This window comes from Acipenser ruthenus, chromosome 3 (genome assembly GCF_902713425.1).
Source record: "Acipenser ruthenus chromosome 3, fAciRut3.2 maternal haplotype, whole genome shotgun sequence".
Taxonomy (NCBI): domain Eukaryota; kingdom Metazoa; phylum Chordata; class Actinopteri; order Acipenseriformes; family Acipenseridae; genus Acipenser; species Acipenser ruthenus.
The window spans coordinates 53,962,641-53,978,943 of NC_081191.1; the positions used below are offsets into that span (position 1 = coordinate 53,962,641).

General features: G+C 40.3%; 1 protein-coding gene across 2 annotated transcripts in view; it reads right to left on the reverse strand.

The window, feature by feature from the left end:
- ift57 (intraflagellar transport 57 homolog (Chlamydomonas)) overlaps positions 1–16,303 on the reverse strand; it is a 36,716-nt gene that overhangs the window by 5,688 nt on the left and 14,725 nt on the right. Inside the window, exons 1-5 of one of the 2 annotated variants that reach the window (XM_033993740.3) lie at positions 13,765–13,788; positions 10,793–10,955; positions 7,800–7,918; positions 7,531–7,621; positions 3,436–3,504 (exon numbers count right to left, since the gene is read on the reverse strand). In XM_033993740.3, the coding sequence (XP_033849631.1) occupies positions 3,436–3,504; positions 7,531–7,621; positions 7,800–7,918; positions 10,793–10,912 (399 nt within the window). In that variant the 5' untranslated portion in view covers positions 10,913–10,955; positions 13,765–13,788. Of the gene's footprint in view, positions 1–3,435; positions 3,505–7,530; positions 7,622–7,799; positions 7,919–10,792; positions 10,956–13,764; positions 13,789–16,303 lie in introns of those variants that run through there. The other variant, XM_033993739.3, reaches the window with a different exon arrangement.

Sequence of the window (16,303 nt, forward strand, 5' to 3'; positions counted from 1 at the left end):
GGATATCTACATTATCCGTTGGAAAGAAACACAAATGGATGGAGATGAAGATGGATCACATTAGTTTACTGTAAAGCTACGTTTTAGTTGGCGCTTATCTTGGTGAGAGCCGAGTTCAAATCAGTGCAGCAGTGCAATACACAGCACCTCGCTTCTGCTATACGCTTAATTTCCGATTTAGCTCTAGTTGATGTCTGGCGTGTGTTTAACCCTTCAATGAGAGAATTCACTTTCTTTTCGGCCAGACATAAATCCTTCTCTAGGATCAAGTTCATTTTTGCATCAAAATCCTTTTTCTCTGAAGTACATAGTGCAGAAATAATCCCTATGTCACTTTCAGATCATCACGCAAATTATTGCAGGTTTATCCCTATTGAAATTCCTACTTGAGCCACATGGTGGCGTTTCAACACCACATTATTACAGAACGAATCATTCCAAACAACACTACGTTCCAAACTAGATAAGTTTCTCAGCTTCAACCTCAGTTCAGTAGATGATCCCCATATCTTGTGGGAGGCAGTTAAGGGTTTTATTAAAGACACTGCCACTTTATTCGTCTCTCATCTCAACTAATCAAGGCTCAGCAAAATCAAAGAACTAGAAACCAAACTAGCCATTTTGGAACACACATTACAAAACTCATTCTGAGGCCTCTCAGCTGGAAGTAGATCTTATCAAAAAAAAAAAACTTAATCTCCTACTTAGACAACGCACAGAGTTTCTTATCCATAGGTCTAGACAACATTACTACTTTAACGGTAGCAGAGCTAGTCACCTCCTTACTATGAAACTCCGTCGTAACGAACGTTTCGCAGACATTTCATCTATTAAGACCACGCAGGGAGATATATTGTCTGACCCTGTTCAAATAAACTCTGAATTTCACTCCTTTTATTCTAAGCTCTACAGCTCTGAGGTTCTTTTTGATGAAAATAATTGTAAACAATTCCTTCAAAAACTTAATCTGCCACGCCTTTCAGCCGATGAATCAGCTGCACTCGGTGCTCCAATCTCCTTGGATGAATTAAAGGAGGCTTTACAGGATATGAGCAGAGGCAAATCCCCAGGATTTGATGGTATCCCACCTGAGTTTTTTCGTACTTTTTGGAATCAATTGGGACCATTATTATTGAAAATGATACATACTGCTATAGACAAGGGCTCTTTCCACAGAGATGTTAATTCGGCTATCATTTCTTTGTTACTTAAGAAAGATAAAGATCCCGCCATATGTGCAAATATCTTGGCGTAGACATTCTCCCCTCCTTGCAGTCCACCGCACTAACTAATTTTAGTAAGATATTTAAACAGATGGTTGCATCTCCCTATCTCACCTCAAGCCTACATCTCCACAATAAAAATGAATGTACTACCACTCATTAATTTCTTTAGCTCTATGCTACCTCTCGCTCCCCCTACTGGATACTGGAATAATGATTTCTAAATTTATATGGAGGGGGAAGCATACGTGTCTCAAGTGGTCTACTTTGCAGCGTGAGAAATCCTCTGGGGGTTTGTCTTTGCTCCGCCCAATTACTGTTTGGCTTGATCCTAATGCTCCTGCTTCATGGTGACTGGTAGAGGAAATCCTAGTATATCCACATAGACTCCAAGGCTTACTTTACTCTGCTGTTCCTCTCAAGCGATGTAAACTTCATTTTGGCCTCATAATCTTTCACTTAATTACAATTTGGTGCTTAGTGGAAACGCATACTAAACACCAATCCAAATGGTTCTCTCATACTACTATTTTTCATAATTTCGCTCTCGTCAGGCAGTTCCCCCTTTTTTTTCCATAATGGGGAGACAAAGAGATACATACTTTTGCAGATATTTGCAAAGATAACCAGCTTCACACATTCCAAGATTTACAATTGCAATACAACTTGCCAGGTACCTCTTTCTTCTTTTACCTTCGACTTCGTTCTGCAATGCGTGCCTATGGCGTTCCCTGGGGGACAGACTTGCCTTCACATGTACTACATGACTTGTTAGACACGGGGAAAAACTATAGGGCTGGTTTCCTCACTTTATGTTCATTTCCTGAAGTCATCATATAAACCTTTGGTGGTTAACACCATCTGGAATAGGGATTTATCTATTGAAAATGAGGAAATCTGCTGGGAAACGATTTGGGATAATCTAAGCTCTACTTCCGAAAATCCAAACCATCAGCTGATTAATTTTAATTATCTTCATAGAACTTATTTAACTCCTCGCAGATGCTATCAAATGAAATTTATCCCTACCCCTGCATGTGCATACTGTCCCCTAGATATCGTTGGCTCCTTTTTACATATGGTTTGGGAGTGTCCTGTTGTGGCTGTGTTTTGGGATCGGGTCTCTTCAGCTTTCTTCAGCTCCGCATTCCCTCCCCTATCGTCAATGGACCCTTGCCTTTCTGGATATAATTTATATGGAACTTTCTGCTGCTTGGGTCCATGGCGCTGGGGAGAGGACTGTGCAGGCCTGGAGATCAGCTGCAGACTCCATTAGATCTTTGATTAATCTTTCTTCAGTTTTATCTGACTAATATTAGTTAGGGAGGTCCTTTGTGGGGGGTTGTTTTTGTGGAGGGTGGTTTGATCACAAAAAAGGCAAATACAATGTATTATTGATTAGTTCAGAAACAAATTGGAGAGATACTTAATCTTGTATTATTATCCACTGTGAACGGGAGAGAATTAATCAGAGCTATAACTCTACCTCTTGACCAGGAAGGGCGCTAGGTAAGGCTGGTGGCACGCCCTCACAGGGATGGGCCGACTCGATGGTAGGACGGAACTGGAAGTCAGCCATCTTGGTGAAAGGGCATAACTGTAAGACGGCTAAACAACTCCATTGTGATCGGCTGGGGGGTATGCGGCGACTGGATAGACCACTGCGCCAGGCTGATCATGGGGTGGAGTTTGGCAGTACAAGGGGATGCAGCTACAAGGAGTACGGCCCCCCTTACACTTGAATAGTAACGCGCCGGAGCGCTCTGTTTGTGTTTTGTGACTGCAGAATAGTGGAGACTTGGGAGCTGCCACCACAGAGCCAGCACGCACACCTAGAGCATAATTACCCTCTGCACAACACTCACCACCCGGACCACTTTTCCGTGCACTATTGGATTTATAACATGTGATTATTACTTGTTGATATTTCTGCTTGGGACTGTAACCTGCCGTATAACCCCCATACCATTCCTGGTATAGGGGGTGAAGTGTTTATTAAAATAGACGTTTTTGTTGAGCAACTGAACTGCTGTTTGGACATTCAATCCTTTCCCACACCACTTACATCTTGACATACACCTATTACATGTGGCATAATGCAACACAAACTGATTTCCAACATGTGGTCTATGGGGATTTATTTTTCTATGGATTCATTATTCTATTTTCATAACCTACATAGTTTTTTTTTTTTTTTTTTATAATAACTTACAGTTGTATTTCTTTGTGCCTTTAAAGCTTCCAGATCCATGAGATGTTCTTCATAATCATCAGGTTCCTCCTGCAAAAAAAAAAAAAATATATATATTGTAAACTTCTTGTTATACTGGACTGTGACAGGATGGCTTGGTGGGTGACGTGAGACCAGGAATACACAGGCAAAGTACTGCGAGGTGAGTCGCCAATGCGCTCGTTTATTGAATAACAATTACAAACACAAAATACACAAAACAAAATGGCACGATGGCCAAAATAAATACAAAGTAGCAATTGTTTAGTTCTTACTTCTTTCTCTCCGTCTCTCCTTCTCCGAACAACCCCTTCTCAACAAAAGCTGTTTTTGTTAACTGGTTATCGATTACAACGGGGCTTCTCCCAATGGCACTGGAGACAGCGGGGCTTCTCACCTCTCGGGCGCTGGACGCTGGGGCTCCCCCCTCTCGGGCGCTGGACGCTCGGGTTCCCCTCTTTTGGTCTCTCAGGCCGGCAGCACCTCCCTCACTTACCTCCGGGACCAGCCACTACCCTTCTTCCTTCTTTGGGCAGGTGGCGACTCCTTCTCTGGCAGTGGAGACAGCGGGGCTTCTCCCAGCGGCGCTGGAGACAGCGGGGCTTCTCCCAGTGGCGCTGGAGGCAGTTTCCTGTTTTTTCTTCGGCCCCTCTTGCTGGCTCAGATTCTCCTCTGGCATAGGGTTATGCCGCTTCTCCCAAAAGGTCCAATGGTCCCCATCCCTCTGCCACAGAATCTTAATGGCCATTGGGACCGTCCGCTCGGGTTCCCCTTTGTTCTCAAGGAACCACTCCATATTCTCCAGAAAAAAATAATAAAAGAAATTGTACCCGCAGTACCTCTCCTGGCCTGGGTATGTGGAGGCGCTGTTTCTGTATCCCATGCACGACACCACATGTGACCAGATGGCTTGGTGGGTGACGTCAGACCAGGAAATACACAGGCAAAGTACTGCGGGGTGAGTCGCCGATGCGCTCGTTTATTGAATAACAATAACAAACACAAAACAAAAACGACACGCTGGCCAAAATAAATATACAAAAACAAAGCAAGTATCGTGCCGGTCTATACTCAGCACAAGTAGCAATTGTTTAGTTCTTACTTCTTTCTCTCTTGTCTCTCCTTCTTTGAACAAGCCCTCATCAACAAAAGCTGCTGGTATATATAGAGGCCGAGGGATTAACTGGTTATCAATTACCTCGTTTATCCCTCGACCACATTCCGCACAGGTTTTCTAATGAGTGTGGTCGACAGCCAATTTGTCAATAAATTATTAGCTACACACCACGCATTTTCTTACGGGATGCATTTTGGCAGGGACGGTGTTAAATTCTCATCCCTGCCAACCACATTTAACAATAATAATACACAACTACTTTAAATAACCTAAATGATAACACAAATACATTAAAATAATAACAACAACATGAAAACAACACAAATCAACACAGGGGCAGGGCGTACCCCATCACATGGACTTACACAGCTTTGATGTAATCAGGATAGACACAATTTTAACATGTTAGTTAACTTTCTGCAGATGTTAAATAAAAAATAAAAAACTCAAGTTATTATAAACATCTGAATTTGTATCTCGTTATTAGAACAACTCTAGACCAGGGGTGCACAAAGGGTTTTACAGGTATCACAGGGGTGTGGAATTCATATCGCCTGATGCTCGGGACAACAAGATTTGGTTGAGGGACAAACATTTAAAAATGCGTATCTCTTGGAAATCGCCAGTTCAAATCCAGGGGGCAGCACACAATTGGCCAAGTGCTGCCCAGACAGGGAGGGTTTAGGTCAGCTGGGGAATCCTTGGCTCATCGTGCATCAGCGACTGTGACTGGCCGGGCGCCTGCAGGCTTGCCCGTATGCAATTCAGAACTATATGGTCCCCCGATGCTGTAGTTCTGTAATGGCTTCACGGTAGGCTTGCAGAAAAAAAGCGGATGGCTGATGGCACACGTTTCGGAGGATGCAAGTGCTCGTCTTCGTCTCTCCCGAGTTAGTGCGGGGATTGCAGTGGTGAGCCGGGTTGATAATTGTTCATTCCAAATTGGGAGAAAATCAGTGGTAAAATAATTGCCGATTCAAAATTAAACCTCAAACCAAAACTATATACTTGCATATACACTACAAAGTAGAATATAACTTGTACAGGGGTGCAAATTTGGCGCTATGGCCAGGGTACCTCCATATAGCTCCAGCAACCACCTTCTACTTCTTCCTTCTTTCTTCTTCCTTCTTCCTTCTTCAGCAACCATACATGATAATAGTTTATCACTGGGTCTTGAACTGTTCACATGACCCACCCACACTTATCCACAAATGCCTCTTTTCCACTGTACAATCGCGTCGCACCGGGTCCGTACCGAGCCCTCATGGTGCGGTTAAGGGAAGCCTGGGTTGTTTTTCCACTGCACAGCCGAGCCATGCTTGACTTGATATTACTTTATTTAATAAATAAAATCTTTGAATATTTGTTTTTTGACCGGTTCACGTGAAGTGGTCTGAATCCGGGCTTGAGATATATATAAACAGTTTAAAGTTGTTGTTTTTTTTTTTAAATGTATTATTATGTTACATGTTCTTCCTAAAGCTGGCAGTCAAGCTCTTACTGTAGACAAAAGCAATGTAAATTAATAATACTTCAATTAATGCAATTATATTATCTTTGTTACTGTGTGTGTGACTGTGTATGTGAATTAAGGGGACATATACAGTAACAAAGATAATATAATTGCATTAATTGAAGTATTATTAATTTACATTGCTTTTGTCTACAGTAAGAGCTTGACTGCCAGCTTTAGGAAGAACATGTAACATAATAATACATTTAAAAAAAAAACAACAACTTTAAACTGTTTATATATATCTCAAGCCCGGATTCAGACCACTTCACGTGAACCGGTCAAAAAACAAATATTCAAAGATTTTATTTATTAAATAAAAGTAATATCAAGTCAAGCATGGCTCGGCTGTGCAGTGGAAAAACAACCCAGGCTCCCCTTAACCGCACCATGAGGGCTCGGTACGGACCCGGTGCGACGCGATTGTACAGTGGAAAAGAGGCATTTGTGACCCTGAGCAAGTCACTTAACATCTGCTCCGTCTTTCAGTTGAGACATTGTTGTAAGTGACTCTGCAGCTGATGCATAGTTCACACACCCTAGTCTCTGTAAGTTGCCTTGGATAAAGGTGTCTGCTAAATAAACAAATAATAATAATAAAATATGTCAATCCCTGCTGTCATCAAGTCCCCATCACAACTTCCCACACACACAAACCTTCTCTTATGTGTATGTGGATAAGTGTGGGTGGGTCATGTGAATAGTTCAAGACCCAGTGATAAACTATTATCATGTATGGTTGCTGAAGAAGGAAGAAGGAAGAAGAAAGAAGGAAGAAGTAGAAGGTGGTTGCTGGAGCTATATGGAGGTACCCTGGCCATAGCGCCAAATTTGCACCCCTGTACAAGTTATATTCTACTTTGTGTGTTTTGTGTGATAGGGGGGCAAGTAGATTTTTCTTGCATTTTGTCCCGTGGAAAATTCCACACCCCTGTATCATGTAGTAATTAACTGATAAAGATCCATAAGGAAACAGTTTTTTTTTTTTCCACACGGCATATTACACGGCAATGGGTACGTTTCACAGAAATCGTGAAATATGTGATAACCGTGAAGAAATTACAGCCTTACCCATAGTTACAAGTACTTGTCAACCTTGGCTGCTCTCTCGTGACTTTTACACACCAGTCAAAGTGGTTTCAGTGTTGTATACCCCCAACTTTATAACATATATACAATTTTCTTCCTTAATAGCATTTTTGACAAAGAGAGCCATTAAAAATCAATGAATTTCTTCTACGGAAGACTGACTCAAAACTTCATTTCAATGCTTACCATTTACTTGCAAGACTAATTCCAGGTGACATAAATGTGCACTAAGCCCTTAAATTGCTCTGTAAACGGCTTACTAGTAGCTTGGCAATATACATAAAAACCCAAACATTCCAACTCCTTTGGTTGCAGCGCTGATATTATTTTTGTGCCGATTTTAAATAAAACTTACAATCATTTCTTCTTGCATTTTGTTTAGTGTCAGCTCAGAATCATCTTCCATCACAGACGACTCTTCAAGTTCTTCTGTTGGGTAATTAGGCCTGAAATTTCACACAAGTAAAAAATCCTGTCAGCGGAAACAATCTAATAAATCACATTGTCCATTTACTACCACAAGCAAGCTAAATAGCACACGACTGAATTAAACTACTGTATTTATTTTTTATTTTTTATTAAGCTATCAAATCATACTGTAAAAGTGGAAATGATCATACTTACTTATTCCAGTTGAACTGTGTTTGTTTCAAAACCTCCTCCGCTAAGCGATCCAAAACATAGCACACGTGTTCTCCATACCCTGCCTTCAGTTTAGATGGAGGAAAATCTACTTGTCCACCCTAAAAAAAAATTTTAAAACAGGTCACAGCATCCATTTACAATTTGGTTCAGGAAATATAAAAACAATTTGTTGTTGGATTAAAAGGGCAAACTTCTTGCTTCATCATTTTTATAAGTTATGGTAAAAGTTTGATTTGCCTGATTTGCCAGAAAAATGTAGATGTAGGAAATACAGTGAGTCAATTGTTGTGTACCAAATTTAGTCCGCTTGATGCTCTCAACAGAGGGATTAAGTGAGTCTGAACCACTTGCGTGGACTAACGTTAGTATCACTGCTAATCCCAATTGCAGAATACAAAAAGTTGATTAGATAATTAGGATCATCAATTTTATTTATACTTTAATAGCTTTTTTAAAATGTATTATGCATATATTGTGTACTACAGCCTGTTTGTTACGTCCCGCAGTGGCCTTGTGCCCTGCATGAAGACAGCGTCTTGAGTCGCTCCTTTCCAAGGATCAAGCAACATGTCGGCTGACTTGTGCTCTGCTCACAGGCTGCTTAGCTCCGGCTGGAGTTAAATTAAAATTATCGTTTTAAGTTACGAGACGTTTATTTTCTGAACTGTAATTCTGTTATTACTGTTTTCTGTGGAGAAATATTTATCTTGTATTTTCTGGGCTCAGCAGCGCTGCACTGGACTGCAATACATGCTTCGGATTGAGATTGCTTGCAGTCTCACTCCACAGTATCTGTTACTGTGTATTGTTACTGTACACTGTATTGTTACTTGCATCATGTCTGGGTTTTATCCCTGCGACACATGCAAGGCCAGTCTGCCTGCTCTTCCTGCCTGGGGCCAGGGCACGTTATGGAAGCACTGACTAACCGCAGTTTCTGTGAATTTTGTACATCTTTCTCCAAGCGCACACTGGAGAAGTCTCTCCTGCAGCTCTACAAAGCACTCTACATCCCTTACACCCTGCACAGCGCTCTTCACGGGGGACCTTATGGAATCCCGACCCATCGAACCTGTAGTTCTGGGTCTGGCTCCATGAATGGCTGCATTTGAGCTGTCTGGGTCTGTCCAACAGGGTTATTGACACCCTACAAAATGCCTGAGCAGCGGCCACACGTTCACAGTATGGGTAGAAGTGGAGCATCTTCTGTTAGATGAGGGGGAATCCCCATCTACATTACAGATCTATCTGGAAGCCATTTCGGCTTGCCATATCAAAATTGACTCGGTCTCCCTAGGAGCTTAAGCTTACTGGCGGGGCAATTTTTGAAAGGGGCTCAGTGGCTTTGGCTGCCTATGAAGGACATTGTTCCTCGCTGGAGGTTAAACGTGGTACTCAATGCACTCATTAAGCCTCCATTTGAGCGGATGCATTCAGCTGAGCTGTAATATTTATCGCTCAAAGCATCTGTTTGCTTGCTATCGCCTCTGCAAAGCAGGCATTCTCAATAGCAAAAGCCTGCTTAACTTTTACAGAGACCAGGACAAAGGTTACGCTCCGTACCAATCCTGTCCTTTTACCAAAGACAATCTAAGCATTCCATGTCAATCTGTGGAATTGAAGGCTTTCCTTCCACCTACTTTCCAGTCTGACAGGGAGCGGCAGCTCCATATGCTCTACCCAGTGCGAGCCCTGGCGCACTACATTGACAGGACGAAAACTTGGGAGGCAGTCTGAACAATTTTTTCTCTGCTATGGGGTGGAGTCTCATGATCAAGCCCTGTCTCTATCCAAATGAACAGCAGACACAGTCAGGACTGCCTATGAGCTGGCCAAATTGCCCCCCCCAGAAAGCTCACTGCCCATTCCTCCAGGGGCATGGCAACATTGTGGTCTTTATTCCAGGGTGCATCTGTCAAAGACATATGCAATGCAGCAGTGTGGGCTACTCCCCATACCTTCACTAGGCTCTACAGACTAAATATCGTGGATCCTCAAAACTCAATTTTTTAGCCCTAGCTACTTGTTACTGGGGTTCCTAATGGTAACGCACAAGGCAGTCTCTTGGCTTAGCCTTGTAGCATTCCAGTCGTTCTGTAATATAGCCCTTGCGACGGCTTGGGTATACTCACCCATTCGGTAATGGTTGCATTTCATAATTGAAACAGAACGTTAGGTTATTATCATAAGCCTGGTTCCCTGAAATTGAAATGTAACCATTAACCTTCAATGTCGCTGCACCCATAAAGTGTTTTAAACTTCTAATACAACCTTGCAGCCCTTATTTTACACAGTAATATTACACTTTCAAATGCTTTTCCAATATTAATACTGTGCATTTACAGTGTTTTATTATTATTGTTGCTATAGTTGTGTTTTACAATACTTTCACATATTACACTGTGCTGTTTTATTATATATATATATATATATATATATATATATATATATATATATATATATATATATATATATATATATATATATATATCTATCTGTGTTTCTCTTGGTTGACTGGGAGTTTATTTTTATTGTTTAAGCTTTGTAACGTTAATCTATAACAATAAACTGTGTTAAGTCTTTAGATTGGCATATGGGTTAGTTCCCATGATCAGTCTAATCGGTCCACTTGATGAGATCAGCTAAACTAATTAACTGGGACTAATTTGGTACAGTTCCTGGGGATTTTCTAGTCCTGAAGTTAGTCCACTTGAAGTGGACTAAACCACTGGTGGGCTGCAATTGACCAACTGGGTTTCAAGATGAATTATTTTTTAAGTGATTTACAAAACATTTTGGGGCATTTTGGTTCTCTTATGGCACTTAAAGTTTTGGGCATAGTGCTACAGGTGTACCACAATTCTCTTATTTCAGCTTAATTTGATTTACTATATTAAATTCTTATAACCTATGTGTATAAACTATTTAGTTTTACCTTCAATATCTGCCAACAGTGTATGACATATACTTACAAGTGTTCTGAGCTCTGTTAATATATTAGATACTGTAGCATTTGGGTCATCATACTCTTGAGGTTGTTCAAACGGGCGACATGCTTTGTTTATAAGCCAAGATGCAATGGTGGTAAACATGAAGAACTGCTCCCCTGGATTTGTTGGGAGAGCAAAATAGTGCCTGAAAATCAAATCGAAGAAAAAAAAACAACTTTCAACTACAACTGGCCCACAGCAAGTCGGTCATTCGTGTTTTAACCTGTTTGTGAAAAAAGAGAAAAGTGCACAACAGCACCACACAGAGGACATTAAAAACTTTAACTACAACTGATTTAGTGAATTGGTTACTGTTGAACTTCAAAAAGTAGTGCATGCAATAACATTACATTTATTTTACTGTTCCATTCAATTATGAATTGTTAAATAACTGACAAGACTAATTAAACTATTTAAATATAGGCTATTTAATGGTCATTTAAATAGCCGTGCTCTCACTTGTAGTATTATATTTTACTAGCAGCTAGCTAATTTCAGTGCTCTCCCAGAGAGGCAAGCAAAGTGTTCTTTAAAGACGGTTCTACACTGGAGGCGAGCAACTGGTGCGAATTTTTTATCTACATCAAAGTCAAACATTTTAAAACTTTCATGTGACCCTATCCGTATATATTTCACATATTTTGTATTGGCAGATGGTACAAACATGGACATTGACAGGGGCAGTGCAGCTGCAATACTTCTCCTGCGTTGTAGATGCCAAAGAAGACAAAGAAGGCTTTGAGACGTGAAAATCAACAGCAAGCCTGTCATTTGTGTTTTAACCAGTTTGTGAAAAAAGAGAAAAGTGCACAACAGCACCACACAGAGGACATTAAAAAAAAAATAATAATAATTATAAGCAGCTTTATTGTTCCCCAAAGTAAAAGTCCCCCCTCCTCCAGTATACTAAAATTCACTCACCAGACATACTAGTAATAATGCCCGAAATGTTCTGCCGGGCCTTGTCCTTTTTACTGTTCTTTGTATGAATTTAATGAACAATAGTAAAGCACAGGATACCGCTGCACTTCCTGAATCAATTTCTCTTCCATGTTTATCGCGTATTTGTGTTGTGATCTGTGTCAAGTTTACTGATATTACTGACATTGCTTCTGACTGGTCCATTTCACTCTAGTCACCCACGATGCGTGGGAAAAATAGAACACAGTTCTATTCCTGTGGAGTCACTTGCTTCACCCAGACTGGCCGCTCGCATCGCTCGCGGGTGGTGTAGACGCACCCATACATTCCAGTCACTTCTAAATTATTTGCTCGCATTGCTCACGCTGACAAGTCAGTTTTGAAAAGATTGAATAAACAAGTAAACCATTTGAATTGGAGTTTGATGAGGAGTTATTAGGTTACAAAACAGTTTTGAATTGGTTAGCAACAAATCGCAATTGGTGCGGAAAAACGTTTTCTTTTAAAGTGAAGTTCATACATACACACACACACACACACACACACACACACACACACACACACACACACCTGAAAACAAGTTCCAGTGTATTCAAAGGTTATTGTCACCGACTATAAAATTAAAATACAACTGGTAAGAAACAGCAATACTTTGTGTAAGCGACACCATTTTTTTTATTTCTTACATATAAAATGAGAACTCTGGTCTTTCAGCCAGCTTCAAATACTCCAATTACAAGGAATCTCTTAATTCTTCTATATAACAAAATAACACAGAAATACTTTTTATAACTAGGCCAGATGTTTTACATACAGGGGTATCTTAGAAGTGCCCTAAAAATGTGAGCAAGGAATGAAAAAATGAAGCACGGCTACTTCAAGAAATGGCTTAATGAGGTTCTTGCTTCGATCAATAAACAACCAAATGAGCAAGATGGGCCAAATGGACCTCCTCTTGTTTGTAACATTTCTTATGTTCTTAAAATGTCACTGCAACATAACACCTCCATGAATCTATACTGTTCAAATATTTTAGAAAGTAAAACAATTAAAAACAGAGTATAATGCTAAACTAGACTAGCCTGATTGATTCATGTAAACTATCATTTTTTTTGTTTGTTTTTTAATTAAATCGCTAATTATTTTATTATTTTCTCCCAGTTTGGCATATCCAATTATTTTTAGGCTCAGCTCACCGCTACCGTTCACGCTGTCCTCCGAAGCGTGTGCTGTCAGCCGACTGTTTTTTTTTTTTTTCACACTGCAGACTCACCGTGCAGCCACCTCTGAGCTACAGCGTCGGAAGACAATGCAGCTCTGGGCAGCTTACAGGCAAGCCCGCAGGCGCCTGGCCAGACTACAGGGGTCGCTGGTGCGCGATGAGCCAAGGACACCCTGGCCGACCTAAGCCCCCCCCCACCCCTCGGGCGGCGCTCGGCTAATTGTGCGCCGCCCCCCTGGAAGCTCCCGTCTACGGTCAGCAATAGGATAGCCTGAACTCGAACCGGCGACCTCCAGGCTATAGGGTGCATAAAAACATTTATTTTTAAACAAACACAGTTGCATTAGGGAATACACACAGACATTGTATTCCTTCATTTTAAACACAGCGTTCGTTTTGCAATTGTATAGTGTTAGATATTTTGAAATCACCACTTACAAATAATTTAATAAAATTAGTTCAGCAGGATTAAAAAAACAACAAAAAAAACACTATTTCTGGCAAACTGCATTACTAAAAACGCTGCTAACATACGCAATTCAATAGTGAAAAATTAAAAGTTAAAGCATTATATTTAAATGCTACATTTCCAAAACAAAACAAATGGACCACTAATGTAGATGCCTTCCTCTTACGTGCTATTAGAACATAGTTCTGTTTCAAGCCATGTCTCTGTCAAAACAAAGCACATTAAATAAGAACATAAGACATTTTACTAGCGAGAGGAGGCCATTCGGCCCATCATGCTTGTTTGGTTGTTAAAAATCTTGCAAAGCAAGTAAATTTGACACAAGACTACCACTATACTTACTATAATAAACTGCAAGTACTTTTCATTGCTTTCATGCTGAACCTGTAGCCATCTGCATGGGCGGACTTGTGTTGTGCGACTCGGAACCTCTGCAGGTGAGGCGTCACATTGATCCTGTTAGGGAAACCGATATGCTGGCAGTGAAGTCTGTATTCACCCTGGTCTTTCCACCGCTCATGCATGCAATTCAAAACACAGGGTTTTCACAGCTGTCACTTACATGCACATAAAATACAGATTAACAGAAAATCCAAAGAATATAAAAATATTGCTAACATTTGACATACGGCAGAGTTTTAATGACACGTCGTCAAATTTTATTTTTGCACTTTACAGCAAATGCACTGTAATGACGAAGCAAACAAGCATCAATGAACTCCCTTTTGATCAGCTTCTACCGCATTCCTGTTTTATGTGTTATCTTTGCTGTGACTTTTTTTATAAGTAATGTGCACTGGAATTCACTTAAACTAAAAGAACGGAAGAAACTACAGTCAAAGTGAACTTCGGCAAAGAGATTGGGGTGACTATCTCAAAGATATTTCAATATAATTAAATATTTTGACTGCGTTCAACCAGATTGCCGTTGTCATCTAGCTGAAATCCAAAATAGTTCCACACCAAGCTTCTCTCCGGCATTTGCCATTAAGGCTGCTGCAGTAATTTAATTTTCCCAGAACATGCAGGGTAGTTGGTCACTTCCGTTAAACTGAAATGAGTAAGCTTAGTTCATATTGTTTTTAAAGAACACAATTAGAGATTTGTTTTAAAAGCTCAAAAAAATAAAATAAATAAATAAATAAATAAATAAATACAATAAAACAAAACATGGTATCGAAAAACTGTGATACTTCGATATTTTTTATTTTACCCTGATATTAGGTATCGTAGGTCGTTACGAGCTTATGAGGCAGCTGGTGCAGAGCTTTTGAAAGTCCCAGACATTTCCATATTCTAACTTTATTTTAAATGTGAAGTTATTTAAGCAAACTTGCAGACTAATTAGTAGTAGTGCGGCGGTCAACATGGCAAAACAAATTAGTCTATTTAATTTTTTTAAAAGACAACAGACATATATCTGCAAATTACTAATTCAGAGAATTCTACAGGAGAATGTCAGGCCATCCGTCCGTGATCTGAAGCTGAAGCGCAGCTGGGTCATGCAGCAAGACAATGATCCAAAACACACAAGCAAGTCTACATCAGAATGGTTGAAGAACAAGAAATTTAAAGTTTTGGAATGGCCTAGTCAAAGTCCAGACCTAAACCCCATTGAGATGCTGTGGCAGGACCTGAAATGAGCAGTTCATGCTCGAAAACCCACAAATGTCACTGAGTTGAAGCAGTTCTGCATGGAGGAGTGGGCCAAAATTTCTCCACGGCGCTGTGAGAGACTAATCAATAACTACAGGAAGCGTTTGGTTGCAGTGATTGCTATTAAAGGTGGAGTAACCAGTTATTGAGTCTAAGGGGGCGATTACTTTTTCACACAGGGGCATTGGGTGTTGCATAACTTTCTTTAATAAATAAATATGTATCAAATTTTTGTGTTATTTGTTCACTCAGGGTCCCTTTTATCTAATATTAGGTTTTGCTTGAAGATCTGATAACATTCAGTGTCAAAAATATGCAAAAGGCAGAAAATCAGACAGGGGGGAAATACTTTTTCACGGCACTATACACAGTGAACAGGATTAATACAGCAGTTGCAAGCCTCAATGCTGACAAGTCGCTGAAGAACATACTGTCTCTCGTATGGTTTGAAAGAGACCTGGGCAATTCTCTGGAGTACGACTACAATTGCAATATTCAACAGCAAGCCCAATGTCTTATCCTGTAAGGTGGAGCGGAGACGAGAGGATACTAACTAGGCAATGGTAAGTCATTTACTAACTTTCACTTTATTTAATAATTGCTTAAAATTAAGGCTGAGGCGAAGCAATGATTTATCAATTCATCGTATCGTTTGACAACTATCGATAGTCAAGCCTGTGCATCATTTTTGTGTAAAGGGTTTAAGCAAAGAATAGCTTTTATTTTTTATTCAATTTGGAATCTGACATTATTTTTTGCATTAAGCACAGAGCTTCTCTGCTCCCCTCAGGTCTGACTCACTGAATCTGCATGCAAGTGACCTCACCTTCTCCCCCCTGCCCCATGTGAGTGTTTACTAATGGGACTGAATCTGTGCTGCAGTCTTCAAAGTAACAGAGCAAGTTAAAAGCGTTGTGCTACAATTACAAATACTGTATCGACCGAGATACAATGCCTTCCGATGTTTGACAATTATTTTCTCAAGTAAGACAGCAAGAAAGAAAAGTAAAGGAAGTAATGTCTGGGATACTCCGGTAACACAACTAATTTACGTGACCATTTAGAGATGCATGGGTTGCGCTAGCCTTTAAAAATGTACACATGTAAAAAGCATACCATCTCAAAATCTGCGTTTTTACATATTGTATCAACATAGTTACATTATTAGGCTTCCAGACCATTGGCTGGTAGGTTGGTAGATGCTTATGGGAAGATGGAAAATGCC